Raw genomic sequence first — 25,796 nt, forward strand, 5'->3', positions numbered from 1 at the left:
AGTCACTCGCTCACGCACACACTCGCGAACCATGCGTATGAGAATTAGCGAGAGAGAGGGGAGAGAGAGATTGCACCTCCGTCGGTTTATGATAGAATAGCCCAGTGACCAATCACATCATAGGTGGGCTGGGCTCCACATTTCTCACAGTCCTACATGGGCCCTTAAAGTTTGTTTGTTCGCGGAATACGTAGTGTGATGAAAACGTGTTACTAACCCCGTTCGGCGATAATCAAATTAATCTGATTTGGATATTCGATACATATCTTGGACTTCCGAGACACCTACGGTGCCATTACGCACGAGCCTCTTATAGTCGATAAACGTTTTCCTCGCTGCCTTGAGGCACCACTAACCAACGATTAGGTATTGGTGTTTCAACATACAATATCTGAATTACAACGACCTCAATGCAAATCTGAAAGGGGGATATGCACAGCAACAGCGACCAGAGTTGTGGAAAGTATTTGTATGTGAGATCACGGAGGTTTCACGGTGAGCGTCTCGTCATTTCAAATTGACCTAACTCTGCTGGGTTTGATCGCTGCTTGGTCAATAGGAAAGATACGGTTCCGCACATGGACTGAAGACTCTGACATTCCACTAGTAGCCAAGATAAGCTTTACGTAGCTACCAGCTGGTTGCTAAGAAGGGTTAAACTGTATCTAAAGGGAGTTGGAAAACCCAGCCTTTTCTTCCACACGGATCAACTCATTGGGTGGGAGCTGAGAGAGAGACAAGAGTCCCCAGCAAATCAGGACCTAATTGATTAAAGAGACTTAATTTGAATAGGGGGCTGGCGAGGTGCCAATCGCCTTTCAAAGAACCCTCTTATGATTAATCGCAAAGCATTATTGATAATCATAACAGGACAAATGCGCTGTGGATGGACTCGATTTTTGTAATTTTCAGCAGATTTTGTAGTAATTTTTTATTCTTTCTTGGCTGATGTGTGAGCCAGCATGTCGCGGAGGAAACAAGCAAAGCCGCAACATTTCCAATCGGACCCTCATCTGGCCTTATCCAAGCACAATGGTAAGTTCTGGCAATGGATCGCTCTTATCCACGCTACTATCTTTTAATAGCTGGTTTTCAGATGTTTTTGTCTTTTTATGATTGTTTATTTTTGGATAGGAACTCTTCCCCCTTTTCTAAGTTAGATTTTTTTTTTATGAATTCATGCAATTTACAGTCTCAAAATCAGCTTATCATAACAAGACACATTTGTTATATGTATAGACTATCTACTTTATGATCGAACTATGGCCCGTGCCTTTTCTATATCGCTCTAAGACACAGTCAAATACTTTTATTCTTGAAAATATAATATTATTGCGTTTTGTTGTTCATATTACTTTAGAATGAAACTGTATGTTACAAAATATAACCGTGTAAAAGTGTATGCGTTATAGTTTTGTTATTAGGCTGCTTAGCCTACTTTTACCTCGACATAGGCTTCTATGTCGCCTACACTTTTAGTATTCACTTTTTAGAACACTTTGTGTGGTAGGCTACAAAGATTGATTTTTTAATCAACATTTTTGTCTTACACACTTTGAAGCAAGTTTCCTCTATTGCTGCTGCAAGCAAAGTTGCTGCAGCGAGAGGCTCGTTCAAGTTTCTGCTTTTGTAGTCGACTTAGTTTCACTCCAATCGTTGCCCAACTGTACTCTATGCACGGACAAGTACTTGTGCGTCGAAATAACCAGTATTTTCTTAAATGTTTGCCCTCTATTTTGGATTTAGGCCTATATAGGAAATAAATAATAATTTGCATACTCGCGTGAAGTTTCTACTGTTTCTGACTGTCCTGTATATAGGCTAGTCTACAAAGTCGGTATTTCTCAGCCAAGCCTTGGCTGGATGAAAATAAAATGATAAGAAAATATAAACACTTGCTTGAATTATCGATTCTCAGTTTGTTGACATCTTGTGGTCTTAATGGCGGATAGTAAACATTCGTTTACAAATTATATGGCTTTTAAACCACAATCTCAATGTGATGCACCAGAACACTGAAGCCAAAATTACCTTTTTTTACATTTATTTTTAACTAGGCAAATCAGTTAAGAACAAATACGAATATTTACAAGTACGGCCTAGGAACAGTGGGTTAGCTGCCTTGTTCAGGGGCAGATCGACATATTATTTTCCTTGTTAGCTCGGGATTCGATCTTGCAACCATTCGCTTACTAGTCCAACGCTCAACCACTAGGCTACCTGTCGCCACCTTATAGTTATTATGTATATCCTTATTTAATGTTAATACATTATAATGGTTTTAAGCTTAGCCGCATGCACACTTTTTATTTACTTCCTACATTTCCCTTGTGTATTTTTTTAACCTTTATTTAACTAGGCAAGTCAGTTAAGAACAAATTCTTATTTTCAATGATGGCAGTGGGTTAACTGCCTTGTTCAGGGGCAGAAGGACAGATTTTTACCTTGTCAGCTCGGGGAGTCGATCTTGCAACCTTTCGGTTACTAGTCCAACGCTCAACCACAAGGCTACCTGCCGGTGTATATTCCTAAACCATAATTTTCAAAATATTAAAAAACTTAAATGTTTGTATAGATGACATACTGCTTCCGATTCTCTCTCTTTCGCCCCCCGCCCCCTTCTCTCTCTCTCTCTCTCTCTCTCTCTCTCTCTCTCTCTCTCTCTCTCTCTCTCTCTCTCTCTCTCTCTCTCTCTCTCTCTCTCTCTCTCTCTCTCTCTCTCTCTCTCTCTCTCTCTCTCTCTCTCTCTCTCTCTCTCTCTCTCTCTCTCTCTCTCTCTCTCTCTCTCTCTCTCTCTCTCTCTCTCTCTCTCTCTCTCTCTCTCTCTCTCTCTCTCTCTCTCACACACACACACACACACACACACTGAGAGAAGACGAGCGAGAAAGAAATAGCGAGGGCCTGTTATTTTACGAAAGAAGTAAACTTCTCCCTGAAACTTCTACCTATAATTTTCAAAAATATGTAAAAGATTTATGTTAATTTACTTTAACAAAAGCTCACCACCAAATTACCTCACGTCATGAAAATTAGCTAGTATAAAGAATATGTCAAGTTGTGGTTGAGACCATCAGAAAGATGGCGACAGTGGTTGAATTAATTTTATTATGCAACTACCTTGGTTGCTTTTGGAACGCTTTGTCACCCTTGCGAGTTTCCACTACTCCGGAGTGACCAACTGACCATCTCTGTTTAGTTCACCCAACAGTCACGTTTCCTCTTATGATGATAAATTTGATAAAATTATGTTTTCCAAAGAGACCTATGACAGCTGGACAGCTGGAAAGATGTGCTTTAGACCTGCTGTGAAAACCAGGTTATGGAAGTATTTTTTATAGGCCTACAACACCCATAGCCATAACTTTCACCCTATAGTGTTTGTAAGGTAGTTTGATGCGGCAAAGTTTAAGTTTCGCTATCTTAAAAATAGCAAGCAATTTGCAGATTATTAAGGTTTGTATAGTATATATTGCCTCAAACGTACAATTTACTGAAATAACTATTTTCAAAATGGTTGAATGGTCGTAGTGAAACGACAGCAGTATAGATCTAACATTCTAGAATTGTAAATTAATTTTATAAGTCTCACATATACAGTAGATTTAAGTGTTGCGTTTTCTCTGTTCATTAGTTTAAATGGAAGTTAGATTAGGCTTTGTCTTTTAGCAGACTATATTGTCATTGCACTAGCTTTTTTCAAAGGAAATCATAAGCTCCTATCTCTGATACAGATTACATGTGACTTGTTTGTAGGTACTGCTCTATAGTAGCCCATATTCCTCTATTATTACTATTATTAGTATTAATATATGTTTATTAGAAGTGTTTGCCATGACATAGCCTACAGAAATGAAACTCTAGATGACATTTTAGGGAAAATGCAGCAGTCAAGGAAAAACAAGTATGATTCTAGGTATAGACTATGTTTTGCATTGATCCCTAGTTCCAACCATATATGGCTGTTTTGTCCATACATATTGTCTATGTATTTTCCTTCTGAGGAAGGAAAATACATTATATATTTTGTATTTTCATCAAGTCAGTCAATTTAGTTTGACTTATTTTTCATATATAACTAACTAATCTATATTTTTGGACTGACTTGACATTGTCCATGTTTTAAGCTCTTTCAGTGTGTGTACAACTATGTTGTTTGCAGTATCCTTTAAAAAATATGTTATGCTAGCTGGAAATAAAGGTCTGTTTCACCCAACTAAAACCTTGCATAAGAAGCATTTACTGCTACCTAAGGTTGCATGATTTGGTTGGAACTAGGGATCAATGCAAAACATAGTCTATACCTAGAATCATACTTGTTTTTCCTTGACTGCTGCATTTTCCCTAAAATGTAATAAAGTAGTGAATAGTAACTTTAGTCATTCTCTGTCAGCAGACTGGTGCCTACTGAGTTTCACAATAAATAACCCAAATGCATCATGCATTAAACAAGCTGAAAATACAATACCTGTAATTATGGGTTAGGGACATGGAATACTTGCATTTCTGGTAATGGGTTGATAATTCTAGAATGTGTGCTCATGACTGAGAGATCTCCTGTTTGTGTGGAACTGGAAAGTCCTCAAGAGTCTCTGCAAAATATAAAGAGGGAGGCTAACATTCTGAATACATTTTAAGGAGATGCTGAGGGCATTTTGCCGCTGGGTAGTTAGTGTATGAGGTTGAAAGTCAAGGCTGTCTGTCTGTCTCTCATCTCGTCTCTCCGAGAGAGAGAGAGAGTTCTCGGGTGGGATGTTCAGCTGTTTTAACCTTTGCCAGGGTCCCCCTGTGTCTCCCTGTGTGAAGTTGATGAGAGTTCATGCCGCAGTGTGTCCTCCTGTACCTCGTCATTGACCCCGCTGATCAGAGCCACAGGGGCCTAACAGGGACTCTGTCCTATATTTGTGATGGGGGGGTCTTATCAATGTGACCGCCATCCACTTCCACCCTGCAAGAGTAGCCCCTCCCAGAGGGAGATCGGCAGGGCGGTCTCCGGCCCTTCGCACTGTTGTACCCCACAAACAACAGGGATTCAGTCACTTGTCATTTTGCCAATGTTTATATAGTGGAAGGCTGAGATGTATCCCGGCTGAAGGACTTGCTTGCTTTTCTCCCTTCTCCTCCCCTTTAAGCTTTAAGCATGTCATCAGGGCAGAGCTGCTAAGGCTGGGGCTTGTCCATCCGGCAAACGGCAGCTATAGTGGAACCCCATCTAGTGTTCACTGGGATGTTTCCAGTGAGGCCAGCAGTGTGAGGGCTGGAGAGGAGGTGGGTTAGTTCAGGCATGCATCAGACATCAGACATTCTACTGAATTCACAAGTGTCAAGAGAATTGAAGCCAGCGTCCCTACAAAGTAACGTAGGAACTCTCAAAAAGCTACTCTGCCATCTTTTCTACTATTCCACATTTCTATATCACTTATTATTTACTCTCTTCTGTCCTTTGTATCAGAGGCTCTCTGTTTTGGCATGTGTCTCTTCTGCCTCCCTGAAGGCCTGTGCTCTGGTGACTCCTTGTAGCATGATGATGATGTTGAGATTTAGCTGTTTTAGGACATCGTTTTTATACAGAGTAACGCATTATTTCTATTCAGAGATAATCGTCAAGATATTTTTTTAAACATTGACTAATTTATGCACTGTTGCTGTAGACATTTGGGTGTTGTGTGTATTGTGGCTGTTCTCATTTGTTGGCGTTATTTTCATAGTATTCATTTTCTTTATTCATAAAGACATCAGATGAACAAAATATTCAATATCATCTCTTTTTAAGTGCATGTCTACTTATGTAAACAAACATGATTACATGTCAGTACATGATTATAGATTTAAGACTTTCAAATACTCCATGCTTCTGAGATGTTTTACCTTTTTAATAGTCAAGGTGGTGGTATGGAAATAGTTTCTTGTGAAAGAGCACATTTGAGATGGAATAATTTGATTGTTTTAATTGGACCACTATTTGCTTTACAATCACTGAGTATTTACGAAGGAAGGGGGTGGGGTGGGGTGTGCTGGGTGTTGAGAGTAACACTTTGAGATTTAGAAGGGGAATTTACCCCTTGGTTGGTCAAATCCTAGCCTGTTACAAGTACGTTATTATTAGGGACATATATATTGTGGTTTCAGTGAATGTTATGAGAAGTTGATAACAGAGTTACATATGCTCTTTGATTTATTTTTCTCTGTGGTTTTGGATATAGTTATTTTGGTCGCTAAACATGATAATGTTTAGACAGAATCCACAATGTGATACAATCCACAATGTCCAGTTTCCATTCACTTGACGAATGAGAGAATGTTACATTGAAAGATAGTTATTACTGACTGCCTAACTAAATAAGTTATCCACAGGTCTCTGAAGAAACTTGAGCTAGTCACTTGTTCTTAGTGTTTTCATACAGATTCCATTGGACAGTTTAAACAAACGTTTGGATGTATGGAATCTTAAATCCTTTTTACATTTTTTATTAATGATATGTGGAAATAGTAGCTTGCGGCTTCAACGTGTGTCATCACTACACTCCAGTACACTTTAATCTAGTAAGAGAATAAGAATTACCGCTATGAACTTGATGTTTACATTTTTGCTTTGATAGTGCACTTTTGTATGTTTGTAAAAGTTTGCTCCTGTAACCTCTAGGTAAGTTCTTGAAGGGCGGTTCAAGAGCTTTCATTTTGTTGTTGACTTTGGATAGTTTTCTCACATTTTTCTTTATCTACGTTAGTGTTTTCTACAGCAGTGTATTCAGGACATTGTGCAAGTTGATGTATTTCCTCTTACATAAAACCCACTTTCATTTGTTCACATGGTCAACCAATACCAAACAAAGCTACTCTTCCTTCCCACGAGGTAAATCAAACACATTTTTCATTACTGACGCTTTCAGGGGAGGCTGCATGGTTGATATTAAAAAGTTACCATTAAAGTTGGAGCGAGTCTTCTCCGTTTGCATGGTTAGAGTGGTGTGAGTCTGGGTTTTACTGTCATGGCAACTTTGCGTTATCTGATGTCCCAGAGCAGAGAAACGTTGAGGGAGATAATCCCTGAATTAAACAGGATCTGCTTTGAGTTGGCCAAGATGAGCAGGCCAGGCCAGGCCAGGCCGTGCCGATGAGCCCGCCACTCCCATGCTGTGTGAACAATGGGAAGCCATCCTGTCTCAGTGGGGCAGGGCCGCACTCATCTCTCTCTCTCTCTCTCTCTCTCTCTCTCTCTGGGTTTCATTTTCAAATGAACCCTCCTCCCTTTCCACCCGTGATGAAAATGTAGATCGCCGGGGCCCACAATGAAAGGGATTCATAGAGAATTGCAATTTGTAAATCAACTTGTATGTTAAACAGTGAGATTTGGGTTTGACAGAAAGAAGATAGAATGAGGAAGTCTGGAGCACAGCAGTGGCACAGGGGTGTTGCCTCGCCTTTTGTTCTTTTCACACTGACCCCTGTGTTTGTTGAATGGAAATTGCATAACCAAGACCAGTTTCTATGCACATTTAAAAGACAATTATTCATTTTGCATATTCTTATTGGCTGGTATTGAATTGCCTGTTGCTTAAACTGGTGTGGCCAGTTGCTTGGATTAGGGCAGCAAGCTGTTCATTCTAATATACAGCAGCTCCACTCATAGTTCTTGACTCATTTTCTTGACCCATTTGTAGTTATGTTTTTGTTTTATTTTTCCCTGGAAGGTATATATATATATATATATATACTTACACATTTACATCAATACAAAGTGTTTTATGTTTTACTCTTCATTTTATGTTAGGTACTATAATGTGTTTTATTTATTTTATGTTATATAAATTTATTAAATATACATAACATATTTATAAAAACATGTGTTATGTAAACATTACAGATATTTTAGTAAAAACAAAATGTATTATTCTTAGTGATATCAGTACAATAATGGCATATATAATTTTGCACTGTCTTTGTTGAGTGTCCGAGTGGCTAGAGAGAATGATCTGGAATCCAAAGGCTCTGTTTATTGTGGCTGTCAGATTCCGATTGCAGCCTGACTGGATACAAATTAGCTTAGTGACAGGGATAACCTGTCCAAGATGCCTGTAGTCGAGTTGAAAATGAGCAAAGTTGACAGCAAATTGAAAGTCTAATAAGTCCTTCAAATGGTTGATTTGCGCTCAATGGACAAGTAGACATGGAGGAGTATGAAATATTGGAAATCAATGCTTCTCTATGAAATGTCATTAAGCCCCAATGTCCTCACTTCATAGTATTTTATATGTTGATGGATTGTCTATAGAAAATTATTACTTAAAAAATGGTTGGCTTGTTGAAACCAGATGTACATCTTCAAAGATCACTTTTAGGCAATATTTGAACAAGTATTATTGATTTCCATTCTTTTCTTATCCTGTTTCTCAGAGCCACCACATTAAAAGGGGTCTTTTTCACAATTGTTTTGGTTTATTGTTGCTTTTTTGATGGTTGTTTTTTGTGAACATATCAAGCAGATATGTGTAAAACTGATTAACTTAAGACTAACAACAAAGGAATTTGAATAGATAAAGCTGCCTCTTCAGCTGCAAAACATTTCTAATCACTAATTCTCTGTTTCCCCCTCCTGTGTTTTTCAGGGGACACAGAAGAGCCCTGCTCGGAGGAAGACCCCCCCTGCAAGGAGTCAGATGCCCATGTCTGTAGCAGATGTTGTGCTGAGTTCTTTGAACTATCAGATCTTGAACAACACCAGAAGAATTGCACTAAGAATCAATTAGTTCTGATAGTGAATGAGAATCCTGCCTCCCCTTCCGGAACCTTCTCGCCTGGCTCCCCTCCACATAATCCTGATGAGCAGATGAATGACACGGTTAATAACACTGATCAAGGGCAGTGCAGTGACCTTTTGGAGCATAACGCTCTCGACAAAGAAGAATCCATGGACGTCGACGTTTCCGGAATCAACGCTCATCCTGGCCACGACAATGATGGAAGCAGCAGCCACATGGAGGGAGGCAGTAACATCAACATGAACACGGGCGAGGGAAATGGCCACAGCTCCAGCAGGAACAGCTCCGGACCAGCACCGGGCACCTCGACCGTCTCTGCCCCTCAGCTACCTCCACTCGGCAACCTGACTGACCGGGGGAGCATCTCTATGATCAACAGCAACGTCATCATCGAAAACCTGCAGAGCACCAAAGTGGCTGTGGCCCAGTTTTCCCAGGAGATGCAGCGCTCCTCTGGGTCTGGGTCCGGAGGACCCAGGGTGGCAGTGCCGGCCCTGATGGAGCAACTCCTGGGCCTGCAGCAGCAACAGATCCACCAGCTGCAGCTCATTGAACAGATCCGTCACCAGATCCTGCTGCTGGCCTCCCAGTCCCCTGAAATGCAGGTGCCCCCCAGCATCTCCACACCAGGAGGCTCGTTGGGGCCGTCAGCCAACCCACTGATCACGCTCAGCTCCCATCTCTCTCAGCAGCTGGCTGCAGCTGCGGGCTTAGCACAGAGCCTGGCCAGCCAGTCTGCCAGCATCAGCAGCCTGAAGCAGCTGGCTGAAAGGGCGCAGCTACCTCAGAGCAACAACCCCAGCAGCGGTGAATCATCTCAGAGCATCAGCTCACTGGGGTCGTCCACAGTCAACAACGCCCAGTCGTCATCTGACAAGAGGCCAATACATGCGATCAGCAGCAACCTCCACTCTCAGCTCAGTAACCCATCACACACTAAGTCATCCATACCAGCCTTTGGGATAGGTAGCCTGTTGAACCCTGTAACTAATCCACATCTACCTCAGCCCCCATCTGGAAACCCCCAATTTTCCAGCTCCCTGCCCAGTATTTGCACCACAATGGAGGACCTCAACTCTCTGGCTGCGCTGGCCCAGAGGAAAGGCAAGCCACCAAACGTAACTTCATTTGAACCCAAGAGCAGCTCAGAGGAGGCGTTCTTCAAGCATAAGTGCAGGTTTTGTGCCAAGGTGTTCGGGAGTGACAGTGCCTTGCAGATCCACCTGCGATCTCACACAGGTGAGAGGCCGTACAAGTGTAACATCTGTGGAAATCGCTTCTCCACACGCGGTAACTTGAAGGTCCACTTCCAGCGTCATAAAGAGAAGTATCCACATGTTCAGATGAACCCATACCCTGTCCCCGAGCATTTAGACAATATTCCAACGAGCACCGGCATTCCATATGGTATGTCAATGCCTCCAGAGAAGCCTGTGACCAGCTGGCTGGACAGCAAACCTGTTCTCTCCACTCTGACCTCGTCAGTGGGCATGCTGCTCCCACCAACCATGCCCAGCCTGCCGCCATTCATTAAAAAAGAGGATCATTCGGTAGCCATAACCAGCCCCTCCATTTCTACAAAGACTGACTCCGGTCGTGACGCTGCTGAGCCATCAATAAAAAGCAACGACGGGTTGTCTGAAGAAGCTGCGGCCCTGCCTACGTCAAACGGGAAAACTGAAGAGGGCAGTCACTCGTCGAGCTTCATGGCGAGCGTGAGCTCTGAGTCTGAGCGCAACACAGAATACACAACCTCCAACAGCCCACCTATGATGACCAACCCTCTCATGCCCCTCATGTCTGAGCAGTTCAAGGCTAAGTTCCCGTTCGGGGGCCTCATGGACCCGCTCCAGGGGTCGGAGACCTCCAAGCTGCAGCAGCTGGTGGAGAACATCGACAGGAAGTTGACGGACCCCAATGAGTGTGTCATCTGCCACCGTGTGCTCAGCTGTCAGAGCGCTCTGAAAATGCACTACCGTACTCACACTGGAGAGAGGCCCTTCAAGTGTAAAGTGTGTGGCAGAGCCTTCACCACCAAAGGGAACCTGAAGACCCACTACACCGTCCACCGGGCCATGCCTCCACTCAGGGTCCATCACTCCTGCCCCATCTGCCAGAAGAAGTTCACCAACGCAGTGGTCCTGCAGCAGCACATCCGCATGCACATGGGAGGGCAGATCCCAAACACTCCACTGCCAGACAGCTACCCTGAGTCCATGGGCTCCGACACAGGCTCCTTCGATGAGAGGAACTTCGATGAGAACTTTGATGATCTGGACAACTTCTCTGATGATGATATGGAGGGGATGGAGGGAGTGGAAGGGATGGAAGATGGCCCTGACAGCAGCGTCTCAGACACCCCTCAGTCAGCTGACGCCTCCCAAGACAACCTGTGCAATTCCCCCTCTCAACCAGAGATGGTCGTCCAGGACGGGCAAGATAAAAACCATCATGCCCATCACAACGCCTACCACAATACCCACCATGATATTGACTATAGAATCCACCACAACAACCTCCATAACAATCAGCATCACAGCCACCATGACAACCACCATAACAATCAGCTTAACAACCACCATGACAATCAGCATCACAGCCACCATAACCCCCACCAGAGACTGGTAGAGGAGCTGCAGGCCAGCAAAATGAAGGCCATGGGGAACAGAGGTTCAATGGAAGGGGACTGCCTCACTAACGACTCCTCATCCCTGGGTGGGGACATCGAGAGCCCGAGTGGCGGGAGTCCAGCCTTGTCAGAATCTACCTCTTCCATGCAGCCCCCATCCCCTACCAATGGGCACCCCCAACATCAACGTAAATCCCCCAGCTTGGAGGAAAGACAGGAGAGACAGGAGAGGCACCAGAGGGCTATGTCCCTGGATCACATCAGTGCCAGCCTCATGCAGCATCACCCTTCTAGCATCGGGGCCCTGGACCTGACATCCTGCAACCCGTCTAAAGACCCACTGGGCATGCTCTTCCCATTCCGTGAGCGCGGCACGTTCAAGAACACAGCCTGTGACATCTGTGGGAAAACGTTTGCATGTCAGAGTGCCTTGGACATCCACTACCGAAGCCATACCAAAGAAAGGCCGTTCATTTGCACGGCCTGTAACCGGGGCTTCTCGACCAAGGGCAACCTGAAGCAGCACATGCTCACCCACCAGATGAGGGACTTGCCCTCGCAGCTCTTCGAACCCTCTAACACCAGCCTCTCCTCCAGTCCGACCCCCTCCCTCCTCTCTGTGAACTCTCTGTCCTCCATGATCAAATCAGAGGTCAACGGCTTCCTCCATGGCCTCCACCACCACCAGGACCACCACAGGGACCACCACATCGACCATCACAGGGAACACCACAGGGAACACCACAGGGACCACCAGGACCGGGATCACCATAAGGACATGGCAAGCAACATGCCCCACGGCCTGGTGACCACCTCGGCCTCTACATCCCCAGTGCTCTCGGCCTCTGCACCTCTACGCCGGACACCCAAGCAGCACTACTGCAACACTTGTGGGAAGACCTTCTCCTCCTCCAGCGCTCTGCAGATACACGAGAGGACCCACACTGGGGAGAAACCCTTCGCCTGCCACATCTGTGGTCGGGCTTTCACCACCAAAGGAAATCTCAAGGTAATTGTATGATTATAAACATTATGAATACAATAGGTAAAATACACACATATTCAATATCTCAGGGCAATTGTATATTTAAAAACATTATGAATGGAATTGGAAAATGTTCACATATTTATTCATGAATATCTATAGGAGGAGTATAAAAATCACCAGAATTTTGATCCACAACTTTGAGCAACAAATTGAAGTGTGTTATGTCAGTGCCATTCGGAGGCAGTAATGTTCTATAATTGATGAAAGAACCAGCTCAGCGGAAAGGTTGAATCACCCCATTAATATGATTATTGGGTAGAAACCTGAGAATGTGATCAGCAGAGCACAGCTGGGAATGGTTCAGTTAACAGCATTAACTACAGTTACTAGAGGCAACCAGAGGCAACCATCCTCAGTTTTCCAGAGTTTACCCCTTGAAAATTCCAGTTTCCCTTTGATCATTTGGAAAGGTGATAAACCTCAGAGATAAACAGGAACTGAAGGGCCAAATGTGATCACACCACTCAACTGTGAGAAATCAAAGGGGCGAAACATAGAAAGGCGTAATATTTAGGAAGCACTGTCAAATGTATAACCAGATTGCAATTACCGGGTAATCAGCACCCTTGATGATATAAAAAAACAATACCCTTATTATTTGTAGCAAGATTTCACATTTTGCTGATGCTATGATTTTGTAGTGTGTTTTTATTAAAATAATGTATAATTTCTAGCAAGTGATATTTTAAAACATGTTATCACTCTAGACAACACAATCAGTTGTGTATCTGACACCGCCATGTTTCTACATTGATTTAAAAAGACTCATCCTTTCAGGATCAAAAGAAGAAGAAAAATACATTGTTCTCGTTGGGAAAGGGCATAGCAGGGGTAAACGTCAGATGTAATACTGGCCAGGGCAATGAGAGTGGGCACTGCAATTTGAACCAAAGCACAAGGGTCTCCCTCATGAGACGTTTGAATGAAGGTTTCAGATTAAATGCAGTATTTCATCCTAGCCATAATAAAATGGTTACACCATGCCCACGTCCCCACGCCGTTCACAGCTCACTGCACCAATCCTCCTGCTGCACCCAGGGTGCTGAACTATTTTAATACTAACTTGCTGTTTATTATTATAATTTTTTCCATTGCATCATCTGTTACTATGTGCCTTTGTCATGGCCAAGTTTGAAATATTTCTAATTTGCGTCCTCTCTCTCTCTCTCTCTCTCTCTCCCTCTCTCTGTATCTCTGTTTCTCTCTCCAGGTTCATATGGGCACACACATGTGGAACAGCGCCCCTGCCAGACGCGGCCGCCGGCTCTCTGTAGATGGCTCCATGGCCTTCCTGGGCACCAACCCTGTCAAGTTCCCAGAGATCTTCCAGAAGGACATGGCATCTAGGTTGGGCAACAGAGACCCGGCTAGCTTCTGGAACCAGTACGCTGCAGCCTTCTCCAGCGGCCTGGCCATGAAGACCAACGAGATCTCTGTCATCCAGAACGGAGGCCTGCCGTCTCTGTCGGGGAGCATGGGAAACGGTGGCAGCTCACCCGTGGGCGGCCTCACAGGCAACCTGGAGAAGCTGCACAGTACAGAATCCAGTGCCGCTCTGGCTGGCCTGGAGAAAATGGCCAATGCCGAGAACGGGACCCACTTCCGATTCACACGTTTCATGGAGGACAACAAAGAGATTGCCACCAACTAGATACTTTTTCCCTCTCATATGTACACAGAGACGCACACACACACACACACACACACACACACACACACACACACACACACACACACACACACACACACACACACACACACACACACACACACACACACACACACACACACATAGTGAGAGAAAAGAGAAAGAGAACAGGGCAAAGACAAAGAGTGACTTGGCTTTGGCTTGCCTTTGAAACTTTACCAACATGAGTGTGAAGAGAAGTTGCTTTTTTGTACAATGTACAACATGTTATAGTTTTAAGGAGCTTATTTATTAGTGATTATAACCTTGCTCAGAACCAAGTGGAAGCATTAACGGTTAGTTTTTTTCTGTTCTACAGCCAGAATGGGTATGAGCTGAAAGTAAGTTTTTGAAACTTTAGCATATCTTTACCTTGGCATTAAGTTATTTTTGTCTGTAGTATATAGATATAACACAACTGTTGATGTTCATGTGATGCATTAGATCTGTAATAAGTGAAACAGAATGGCTGTAAATAATGTACACTGATCTACTCTAGATGGTCTAACAGATGTGTATTAACGTTCCCCCTTGAAAATAATCATTGAGACTTCAGGCAAGGGACTATGATTACACTGTAGTCCTTTCCTTATCAACCGCTGTTGATCTTTTATTTAAGGAAAAAGCAAGCATTCGAGCATTTCAAGTGTTTATTTAGAGTTACAGTAGGTCTAACCTGTTTTGTTTATTAATGTTATTCTATGTATTGTACTTTTTTTTCTTTCTTCCATAGTTCCATTTTTTTTCTTTATCTTTTTTGTTTTGTTGCTTTTTGGTGTTAAGTTTAACACAAAACAGTTGTGTTGTTAGAGGAGATGATGAATTCGGAGAGGTCCACTTCCTGGTTTGAACTGAGAAGAGAGCCAATCATGTGGGTGGGATTCTCCTATAGGTCATCTGCTGGATTTCCACATTGCTGCTATGTCCTCAGCATCCTCATTGGCATCAAGTGCAACATATGTGTTGACGTCTGTGTAAATATTGTGAGACGTGGGAACTAGAAATTCCATCACAACAAAATGTACATATAAAGCTCATAAGACAAAGTCCATCTTGGCTAGGGGACAAATGATAGTGTTTTTATAAATATAAATATATATTAGGTTTGACAACCTTCGGACTGTTACATGCACTTTCCTGGAAAGTTGGAAGATCTTTATGGGTCCAGTTTCTCTACACTTTAATACCTACTAACAACTAAGATACTGTCATTCTTTACTCTATTATTCAAATACATCCGTTTTCCAAAAGAAAATCATGAGTGTTTGTGTCTCTTCATTCTCTTTTGTTTCTTTCTGTTATGTATGCTTTACGATTGGAGATCATGGGGGGGTTGGAATAATTGGAGGGTTTTCACTTTTGAAATGTGGTCTTTTCATGTTATTTGAGGGATCAAATATTTTTTTGTGGATTGAACTTTTAAATTTGAGTTTAAATATGCACTTATGAAATAATACTGTATCATGGATCTACATCACTGGTCAATTAATGTATCTCCCCTCTCATTTTCGACTGGCACTTGTTGTGAAGCAGCCTATTCTTTCTAAAATAATTTAAAAGTGATTTGCATGATTGTGTCAAACAATCTGAGTTCGGATGTAAACGTAATCAATGAGGACACCTGGGTTGTGTTGATCGGTCATAAAAAATTATGCGATAGCAGAAGTCACATTTCTTAGTTCATCATTCCTGCTGTTGTCAGTCCATTGAATCTTTAATTAAAGAATCGACCGGTCCCGAAAACCTCTTGTCTTTCAAAGGCTTGATGTGATGGATTTAGAAGACTCGTCGTCACCGTCTAGGCCAGGGTAACTCTCTGTTAATCATCATACATTTTAATCCATGTTTCACCGGAGTGAAATTAGAAACGAAGTGAATGGAAAGAATTGGGATGTCCGGGCTGTATGCCTATGCAGATTGCAGACCACGTTTCGTTCAAATGTAAAAATAATAATTATATTCTTGATGATGGCCAGAATAGGCCTGATAAATTACATCAAAGTGAACACCAACATTCTAAAACTGTCGCTAAATTAGCCAATTTAGGCATACAATGTGTCATGACGCATTTGGATATTTGGTGATAGAAAATATGAATTGTTGTTTTGAACTAGTGTGCTAAAACAGGCTGCATTGATACTTTCTGTGTAACGCCTCACAAAACTAGAGCAGGGGACATATCGCCAGAAAGACCACGTGGACAGTTGATGGAACGGTTGATGACATTGGAGGCCTATTTTCCCCTTTTGCTTTTCACAGCTGCATTTAATTTAACACATCATTGCACATCCTGCAATACAGGACCTGTTCATTTGAGCTCCGCATCCTCTCTCCCCGCTGCTCTCTCTCCCCCTCCTCTTCGGGATTTTATAGCTGGCTAGATTCCCCAATATTTACAAGATCTCGACGCTAAATTATCCTTGCGGGACCGACGATGAGATCCCTGCCCCCCGTGCCTGTTTTCCCTTTGACGGTCACATCTGGTGATGATAGAGAGTTGTTCGTACAGTGCATCAGCTTCCGGATTATTTTATTACAGAGTCAGAATACCTGACTCCGTCCTGATCTCGGTGCTCGGTGATTTGGTTAGTGATTTGTCTTAGAAAAGTAAACAAGGAAATGAGGTGTAGGATAATATCGGATTTTTTTGTCTTGTAAATGTGACATTTATTGATATAGCAGTTTATGATTATAGTTTGACTAATGATACCTGATCTGCCCATTTAATCAGTCGTAGATTTAGCTCCATACACTTTGATGTAGAATGGAAGTTATTTAATATTTCGTTTGTAACCTTTAGTGGGCCTGTAAAACTATGCAGGAAAAAAGTTTTCTTAAGATGTATTAACACGAATTTCATAATATATGTTATACTATAACTATAGTTGGTTCAATCTCCATCCAGCAGCACCATATTTAAAAAAATAATAATAATGATTATAATTAACTATAATGAACTAATAATAATAATAGCAATAATACTAATGGTAAAATTGCCACGACATAGAGAACAATTTGTTTGTTTAATTTGTTTATTTCAACCATGTTAAATCATTCCTAATTCTTCATAAAACCAATAGATACAATTTTCAAATGCATGTAATAGTGGATGGATATTATGGTTTTTATTTTAAGAGCTGGAATTACTTAAATTCAATCAAACTTTGAACTGGTGGAGCTTCAAACATGAGTTATATGCCTATATGTGTGGCTATAGTGTGTGGCTATAGTTCACTGTATCACTGTTGTGCATGTAGTGGTAATGAAGTGTTTGATGTGATACAGTGTGCTTGTTTTCACTCAGCCTCAAGGTGGATAAACTACTCTGATTGCAGTAGGGTATAGTCTATGTTCTTGATGACAGTCCAAAGCTCTGAAATGCTGCAATGCACCAAGTGTGTTGAAAACAATGGTATTTTTAATTTCAGGAATATTTCCTTTTAATGTATATATCATTTTAATTCAGCTATTTAAAGAAAGATCAAATCTTCAGAGAGGCTTGAGAGCCCAGATACTAGGGAGCAAACCATCAATGATTGCTAATTACATAATCATAAAAAAGAACCCAGCCTTAACTCGAGAGCCTGGCCAGGGATTTAGGAGAATGAAAAATGGTGGGATAAGCATGTGGAGCAGCTCCGCTTGTGTAATCAAAGGAGAGAAAAAGGATGCAACGAGGAGAAATATTGAAATAGACACATGCTTTTAGTTGTGTAACAAACCCTCAGTGAGTGGTCCTAGTGATGTGTGGTGGAGGAGGGCCTTTTCCCCCAGGCGTGCAGCAGGCAACAGCCCTACTAGGTTTTGTTAAGTATTGATTGAGCTGTGCAGCATTACAGAAACACTTGAATCTCAGGTGGCAGGAATGTGTAGAATTGATCTCTTCCACTGTGCCTCCCAGTAGTGGCTTTCTGCTTCACAACACAGCACCACAGGAAGACTGGGGTGAAACATGGTGAAACACAATCTCCACAGGCTGAGTGGGGCTGCCCCTAGTCTGCCCATGTGGCTCTCTGACAGACAGGCTTTTGGAGTGTGTCTCCATGCCACTGTCCAGTGTGATAGAATAAGATGAATACACACTTTTTAATTCACACTCATGCACATGTGCATCTTCTATAGCGTTCTTATGGAAGATGTAGATCTGTCTCGTTTCCACCACTACGGGTATTGATGTTTGTTTTGCAGCCTTTATAACATGCTGCTTTAGTGTTGTTGTCTAATGGACCTAACTGGTTTAAGGTGGTAATGTCTGAAGGGGAGGATGGGACACATTAGCAAAGTAACTTTATTGTTCCTTTAGTTTTAGTGTCTCTACAGTAAAGTCTGTGCTCTATAATTTGGCAAATGTATATCATGTAATTTGCTTTTTCTTTTTTCTTTTTTTTTTCAATTTTAGTTATGAAAGTATAAATAGCAAGGGAGCAAACACCTCTTTAATTCTATAATCCATCAGACATATTTTATGGACTTGAACTCATGCAGTGTTTCTTCCATACAGTCCCTACCCAACCTCTCAATGAAATTTGGATTATGCTCCACAGACCTGTGTACTCCAAAGCCCCCCTTCTTCACTGTCCCATCCTGGGCTGTCAGGCCTGTCGAGTCGATACAAACTGTGGCCTGGGGCCTGGTGGTGTGGAGAGCCTGGTATGGTGTGGAGCCGGGACTCCCCACTGAGTCTCTGGCCTGGCTCTGGGTGATCTAAGATCTGCAAAGAACAATGGTGAGCCACGCTGAGCCACGCTCCACGGCCCCAGGACACACGGCCACCGAGCCACACCTGCATCGCAGCCTACACCTGTCAATCAATACCAGCCAGGTGACAGGTCTGCCGCTAAGGGCCTCTAAAAGGAGCTTCCTAGAGTGACTCAAGTGAGTGTCAAGTTTCAGGTCTTTTTTATCATATGTAATATACACTTAAAAAAATCATTGGAAATCATACTCATCATTGAGTGAATAGATTAGTGAAAAAAAAAGAAAAGTAATATTCTCTGACTATCAGCTCATTAGAGTATGCTTTTAAATCTCTTCTCTTCTCCTCTTCAGCTCCAGTATGTCTCCCCCTGTCACGTTCTGACCTTAGTTCCTTTTTTATGTCTTTATTTTAGTTGGTCAGGACGTGAGTTGGGGTGGGCATTTTATGTTGTTTTTCTATGTTTTGTTCTATATGTTGTATTTCTATGTGTTTGGCCTAGTATGGTTCTCAATCAGAGGCAGGTGTCGATCATTGACTCTGATTGAGAATCATACTTAGGTAGCCTGTTTTCCCACTATGGGTGGTGGGTGATTGTTTTCCGTTTTAGTGTTTTCACCATTCGGGACTGTTTTGGTTTTAATTTTGATTCTCTTGTTCTTTTTGTATTTTGTATTCATTCTCATTAAAAGTTATTATGGATACGTACCACGCTGCATTTTGGTCCTCCTCTCCTTCCACCAACGAAAGTCGTTACAGAACTACCCACCAACCAAGGACCAAGCAGCGTGGTAAACAGGAGCAGAGGATTCTGGACTCATGGACATGGGAGGAGATACTAGACGGTAAGGGACCCTGGGCACAGGCTGGGGAATATCGCCGCCCCAAGGAAGAACTGGAGGCAGCGAAAGCTGAGCGGCGGCGATATGAGGAGGTAGCACGGCAGCGCGACAGGCACGAGAGGCAGCCCCCAAATTTTTTGGGGGGCGGCACATGGGGAGTGTGGCAGAGTCAGGTTGGAGACCTGAGCCCACTCCTCGTGCTTATCGTAAGCAGCGTGTTACTGGTCAGGCACCGTGTTATGCGGTTAAGTGCACGGTGTCGCCAGTATGTGTTCATAACCCGGAGCGCTATAGGTCAGCCCCCCGCAAGCGCCATGCGATAGTGGGCATCCAGCCAGGGCGTGTTGTGCCAACTCAGCGTGTCTGGTCTCCGGTACGCTGGGAGGGTGCAGTGCGTCCTATGCCTGCACTCCGCTCGTGCCGGGCGAATGTGGGCATTGAGCCTATGGGAGAGGTGCGAGTGGTATGCACCAGATCTCCAGTGCTCACTCACAGCCCGGTTCAACCTGTGCCTGCACTCTGGAGGGTCCGGGCTAAAATGGACATCCAGCCTGGAGGAGTGGTGCCAAGGCTGCGCACCAGAGCTCCAGTGCTCCCCCACAGCCCAGTCCATCCGGTGCCTCCTCTAAGCACCAGGCCTCCTGTAGGTCTCCCCAGCCTGGTGGGTCCTGTGGCAGCCCCATGCACCAGGCTGTCTCTCCGTCTCCTCCCTCCAGGTTCTCTCTCCAGGCCAGAGCCGCCCGTCTGGCCTGAGCTGCCAGAGCCGCCCGTCTGTCAGGAGCTGCCAGAGCCGCCCGTCTGTCAGGAGCTGCCAGAGCCGCCCGTCTGTCAGGAGCTGCCAGAGCCGCCCGTCTGTCAGGAGCTGCCAGAGCCGCCCGTCAGTCAGGAGCTGCCAGAGTCGCCCTCCTGTCCGGAGCTGCCAGAGTCGCCCTCCTGTCCGGAGCTGCCAGAGTCGCCCTCCTGTCCGGAGCTGCCAGAGTCGCCCTCCTGTCCGGAGCTGCCAGAGTCGCCCTCCTGTCCGGAGCTGCCAGAGTCGCCCCCCTGTCCGGAGCTGCCAGAGTCGCCCGTCTGTCCGGAGCTGCCAGAGCCGCCCGTCTGTCAGGAGCTGCCAGAGCCGCCCGTCTGTCAGGAGCTGCCAGAGCCGCCCGTCTGTCAGGAGCTGCCAGAGCCGCCCGTCAGTCAGGAGCTGCCAGAGTCGCCCTCCTGTCCGGAGCTGCCAGAGTCGCCCTCCTGTCCGGAGCTGCCAGAGTCGCCCCCCTGTCCGGAGCTGCCAGAGTCGCCCCCCCCTGTCCGGAGCTGCCAAAGTTGCCCCCCTGTCCGGAGCTGCCAGTCGCCCCTCTGTCCGGAGCTGCCAGAGTCGCCCCCCTGTCCGGAGCTGCCAGAGTCGCCCCCCTGTCCGGAGCTGCCAGAGTCGCCCGCCTGTCCGGAGCTGCCAGAGTCGCCCGCCTGTCCGGAGCTGCCAGAGTCGCCCGCCTGTCCGGAGCTGCCAGAGTCGCCCGTCAGTCCAGAGTCGCCCGTCAGCCCAGAGGCGCTCCTCGGTCCAGTGGTGCCCTCTACTAGGGTTTCCAATCCGGGGTCGGTGGCGAGGTTCGCCACTTCTAAGGTGCCACATAAGTGGGCCGAGACTATGGTGGAGTGGGGTCCACGTCCCGCTTCAGAGCCGCCACCGCGGTAAATGCCCACCCAGACCCTCCCCTATAGGTTCAGGTTTTGCGGCCGGAGTCCGCACCTTTGGGGGGGGGGGTACTGTCACGTTCTGACCTTAGTTCCTTTTTTATGTCTTTATTTTAGTTTGGTCAGGGCGTGAGTTGGGGTGGGCATTCTATATTGTTTTTCTATGTTTTGTTCTATACGTTGTATTTTCATGTGTTTGGCCTAGTATGGTTCTCAATCAGAGGCAGGTGTCGATCGTTGTCTCTGATTGGGAATCATACTTAGGTAGCCTGTTTTCCCACTATGGGTGGTGGGTGATTGTTTTCCGTTTTAGTGTTTTCACCATTCGGGACTGTTTCGGTTTTAATTTTGATTCTCTTGTTCTTTTTGTATTTTGTATTCATTCTCATTAAAAGTTATTATGGATACGTACCACGCTGCATTTTGGTCCTCCTCTCCTTCCACCAACGAAAGTCGTTACACCCCCTCTCTTCTCCTCTTCAGCTCCAGTATGTCTCCCCCTCTCTTCTCCTCTTCAGCTCCAGTATGTCTCCCCCTCTCTTCTCCTCTGATGGTTCTCATGGATTTGGTTTCCTGTGGAAAAAACAGTGACAGTCTACAGCGTGTACACAGCTGGTTGGGAGACAAGACTTCCAGATTGTGAGTACAAACATTAAGCAGGATTTCTTTGCCCTGTGTTACACTCACAATGAAATATCCACTATCCACCCAGTTCTAACACTTTTCATTTACCCTTTGTGTTTGTTCTACATTTAAGTAATCCTCTTGGGCTCATGTAGTTGTAAAATATAGTATCTGCATAGTTTATTTTAATGGTAGAGCGATTCTGGGGACTATCCAAACGTGAAGGCAATTTAGCTTGCAGTTCATCCACTCTCTTTCCTTTTGTGTGGTAAGAAAGAGAGATTGCATTTCATGACCTATTGTGTCCAGGGAGTCCCCAGACAAACAGGTGGGAGCACTAATGTGGGGTCCTCTTGGGGAGGGCAGGAAGACTGGGTTAGTCAGACTAGACTGGAGGAGAGGAGGGACTGGGAGGCTCTTTGGGTATTCTTTAATAAGCCACTCATGCATAGCACAGCCACCACAATGCTCTGTTTCCCCATCGTCCATCCAACAGGATCCTTCAGGGATGCTAATGGCTGTAATGTACAGTAAGGGCTTGTCTTACCACAAGGCCTCTGTTGTCTCTCTCCCCCCTGTTTATCATCACCAGTGAAATTGCAGGCCATTTTAGGAGGGGTTTATTGCAAGGAGAGACATTTAACTTCTTTGTGATGCTAATTCTTAAAAGTGTGCTGTCTGGGTTTGTGTCTTTCAAGCCAGGTAGGTTTATAAGACTGGGATTTGAGGAGAAACAACCTGCTTTTATTTATAAAGGGAAAACTGTATTCAGGCTTTCTTTATGATCTCTCCAATCTGCGTTTTTAATTTAATGTACGTTTGCTTCCATTGTAAGATATGTCACATGTACGTTTGTTTTATACAGTAGAACGGAGACAGATCATCTTTCTTTTCTTTAAGAGACTAGCTCTTTGAGATTAAGTAGGCTGATTGTGTCCCTTTCACCGTCAGAATTACGGTTGGTAACCCTAGCCGCCATTGTCTGCTAGAGGGCTTAGACACACACAGGCTCGTTGACACTCTCTGTTAATGTCATCTCACAGATTAGATTTCCTCATCACCATCTAAGTCCCACAACCCTCGACAAACATTTTTACTTTCCTGTTTTTCACAGTGCCAAAGCATGCCAGCAAGGCAGTGGTTCGATGTATCAAAGAGAGATAACGATTTTGAAATGATAAAATATTATGACAGGATGGCTTCGATGTTCGTGCGGAAGACTTCAGTCACTTGTCAGGTGTGTTTGATGCCATTGACACTTGACCAAGATACTTGAGTTTATTGAATGTGTCATTTTCTGCCTGGAAGTGAAAAGGTACCTGTGCAGTGGTAAGCCCCTACAAGCACATCACACAGTGACAGCTGATGCGCTAGTACAACCCTGAAGCTATTGAAGTTTGGTCAAAACAGAACATGTTCTAGTGTTTTGTGTTGTCCTCCTGTATGTACACTGAACAAAAATATAAACACAAGATGTGAAGTGTCGGTCCCATGTTTCATGAGCTGAAATAAAAGATCCCAGAAATGTTCCATACGCACAAAATATTATTTCTCTCACGTTTTGTACACAAATTTGTTTACATCCCTGTACATCCCTGCATTTCTCCTTTGCCAAGATAATCCATCCACCTGACAGGTGTGGCATATCAAGAAGCTGATTAAACAGCATGATCATTACACAGGTTAATCTTGTGCTGGGGGCAATAAAAGGCCACTCTAAAATGTGCAGTTTTGCCACACAACGCAATGCCACAGGCCGGTAGCCTAGCGGTTAAGAGTGTTGGCCAGTAACTGAAAGGTTGCTGGTTTGAATCCCTGAGCTTACTAGGTGAAAAACCTGTCGACGTGCCCTTGAAAAAGGCACTTAACCCTAGTTGCTCTGGATAAGAGCATATGCTAAGTGACTAAAATGTACTTCCTCAGTGAAAAGTGTAACTGAGTATTGGAAAATATGTATTTGGTCTGTATGGCCAGGTTAGTCCATAACACCTGTGATGAGCTGGAAATATCCCACATCATGTTGGTTAATGTTTAATCAATCAGAGAAGGGACTAAAATTGTCCTGTTTATTTTTTACCACTGCCTGAACTTAATCAAAGGCAGGAGGTTTTAAACGTATCCACATTCATTACTTTAATTCAGCTAATGTTTTTAAGACCACGTTCAGGAAAATGTTACAGCCTATGTAATTATTTGTGGTGCTAGTTTCTTCAAGTATGAGATGTTAGAGAGATGTTTGAATTGTAATAGTGTAGAGAGATGTTTGTATTGTAATAGTGTAGAGAGATGTTTGAATTGTAATAGTGTAGAGAGATGTTTGTATTGTAATAGTGTAGGGAGATGTTTGTATTGTAATAGTGTAGAGAGATGTTTGTATTGTAATAGTGTAGGGAGATGTTTGTATTGTAATAGTGTAGAGATATGTTTGTATTGTAATAGTGTAGAGAGATGTTTGTATTGTAATAGTGTAGAGAGATGTTTGTATTGTAATAGTGTAGGGAGATGTTTGTATTGTAATAGTGTAGAGATAGGTTTGTATTGTAATAATGTAGAGAGATGTTTGTATTGTAATAGTGTAGGGAGATGTTTGTATTGTAATAGTGTAGAGAGATGTTTGTATTGTAATAGTGTAGGGAGATGTTTGAATTGTAATAGTGTAGAGAGATGTTTGTATTGTAATAGTGTAGGGAGATGTTTGTATTGTAATAGTGTAGGGAGATGTTTGAATTGTAATAGTGTAGAGATATGTTTGTATTGTAATAGTGTAGGGAGATGTTTGTATTGTAATAGTGTAGAGAGATGTTTGTATTGTAATAGTGTAGGGAGATGTTTGTATTGTAATAGTGTAGAGAGATGTTTGAATTGTAATAATGTAGAGAGATGTTTGTATTGTAATAGTGTAGGGAGATGTTTGTATTGTAATAGTGTAGAGATATGTTTGTATTGTAATAGTGTAGAGAGATGTTTGTATTGTAATAGTGTAGAGAGATGTTTGTATTGTAATAGTGTAGAGAGATGTTTGTATTGTAATAGTGTAGGGAGATGTTTGTATTGTAATAGTGTAGAGAGATGTTTGTATTGTAATAGTGTAGAGAGATGTTTGTATTGTAATAGTGTAGAGAGATGTTTGTATTGTAATAGTGTAGAGAGATGTTTGTATTGTAATAGTGTAGGGAGATGTTTGTATTGTCATAGTGTAGAGAGATGTTTGTATTGTAATAGTGTAGGGAGATGTTTGTATTGTAATAGTGTAGAGAGATGTTTGTATTGTAATAATGTAGAGAGATGTTTGTATTGTAATAGTGTAGAGAGATGTTTGTATTGTAATAGTGTAGAGAGATGATTGTATTGTAATAGTGTATTTTGGCTGGGTCATGATGATACATCAGCATACACTATGGCATGATGAGACTACACCTCATACACTATGGCATGATGAGACTACACCTCATACACTATGGCATGATGAGACTACACCTCATACAGTATGGCATGATGAGACTACACCTCATACACTATGGCATGATGAGACTACACCTCATACAGTATGGCATGATGAGACTACACCTCATACACTATGGCATGATGAGACTACACCTCATACACTATGGCATGATGAGACTACATCTCATACACTATGGCATGATGAGACTACACCTCATACACTATGGCATGATGAGACTACACCCCATACACTATGGCATGATGAGACTACACCTCATACACTATGGCATGATGAGACTATACCTCATACACTATGGCATGATGAGACTACACCCCATACACTATGGCATGATGATACTACACCTCATACACTATGGCATGATGAGACTACACCTC

At 43.5% G+C, this 25,796-nt stretch overlaps 1 protein-coding gene and 1 long non-coding RNA gene across 2 annotated transcripts in view; one reads left to right on the forward strand and one right to left on the reverse strand.

Moving 5' to 3' along the window:
• LOC120025358 overlaps positions 1–2,602 on the reverse strand; it is a 28,550-nt gene extending 25,948 nt beyond the window's left edge. Inside the window, exon 1 of the long non-coding RNA XR_005472990.1 lies at positions 2,445–2,602. This is a non-coding gene — a long non-coding RNA (uncharacterized LOC120025358). The remainder of the gene's footprint in view (positions 1–2,444) is intronic.
• On the forward strand, positions 188–15,375 carry LOC120025357 (sal-like protein 1). The gene is made up of 3 exons (XM_038969894.1): positions 188–1,035; positions 8,604–12,394; positions 13,644–15,375. The coding sequence occupies exons 1-3, from the start codon at positions 963–965 to the stop codon at positions 14,082–14,084; spliced, it is 4,305 nt and encodes a 1,434-aa protein (XP_038825822.1). The 5' UTR covers positions 188–962; the 3' UTR covers positions 14,085–15,375.
• Positions 15,376–25,796: the final 10,421 nt, after the last annotated feature.

This window comes from Salvelinus namaycush, chromosome 30 (assembly GCF_016432855.1).
Source record: "Salvelinus namaycush isolate Seneca chromosome 30, SaNama_1.0, whole genome shotgun sequence".
In the NCBI taxonomy this organism is placed as follows: domain Eukaryota; kingdom Metazoa; phylum Chordata; class Actinopteri; order Salmoniformes; family Salmonidae; genus Salvelinus; species Salvelinus namaycush.

Coding starts and splice junctions, on each gene's coding strand:
- LOC120025357 (XM_038969894.1), top strand. CDS start 963: ATGTCGCGGAGGAAACAAGCAAAGCCGCAACATTTCCAATCGGACCCT. Junction 1,036..8,603: donor GGCCTTATCCAAGCACAATG/GTAAGTTCTGGC, acceptor TGTGTTTTTCAG/GGGACACAGAAGAGCCCTGC. Junction 12,395..13,643: donor CCACCAAAGGAAATCTCAAG/GTAATTGTATGA, acceptor TTCTCTCTCCAG/GTTCATATGGGCACACACAT.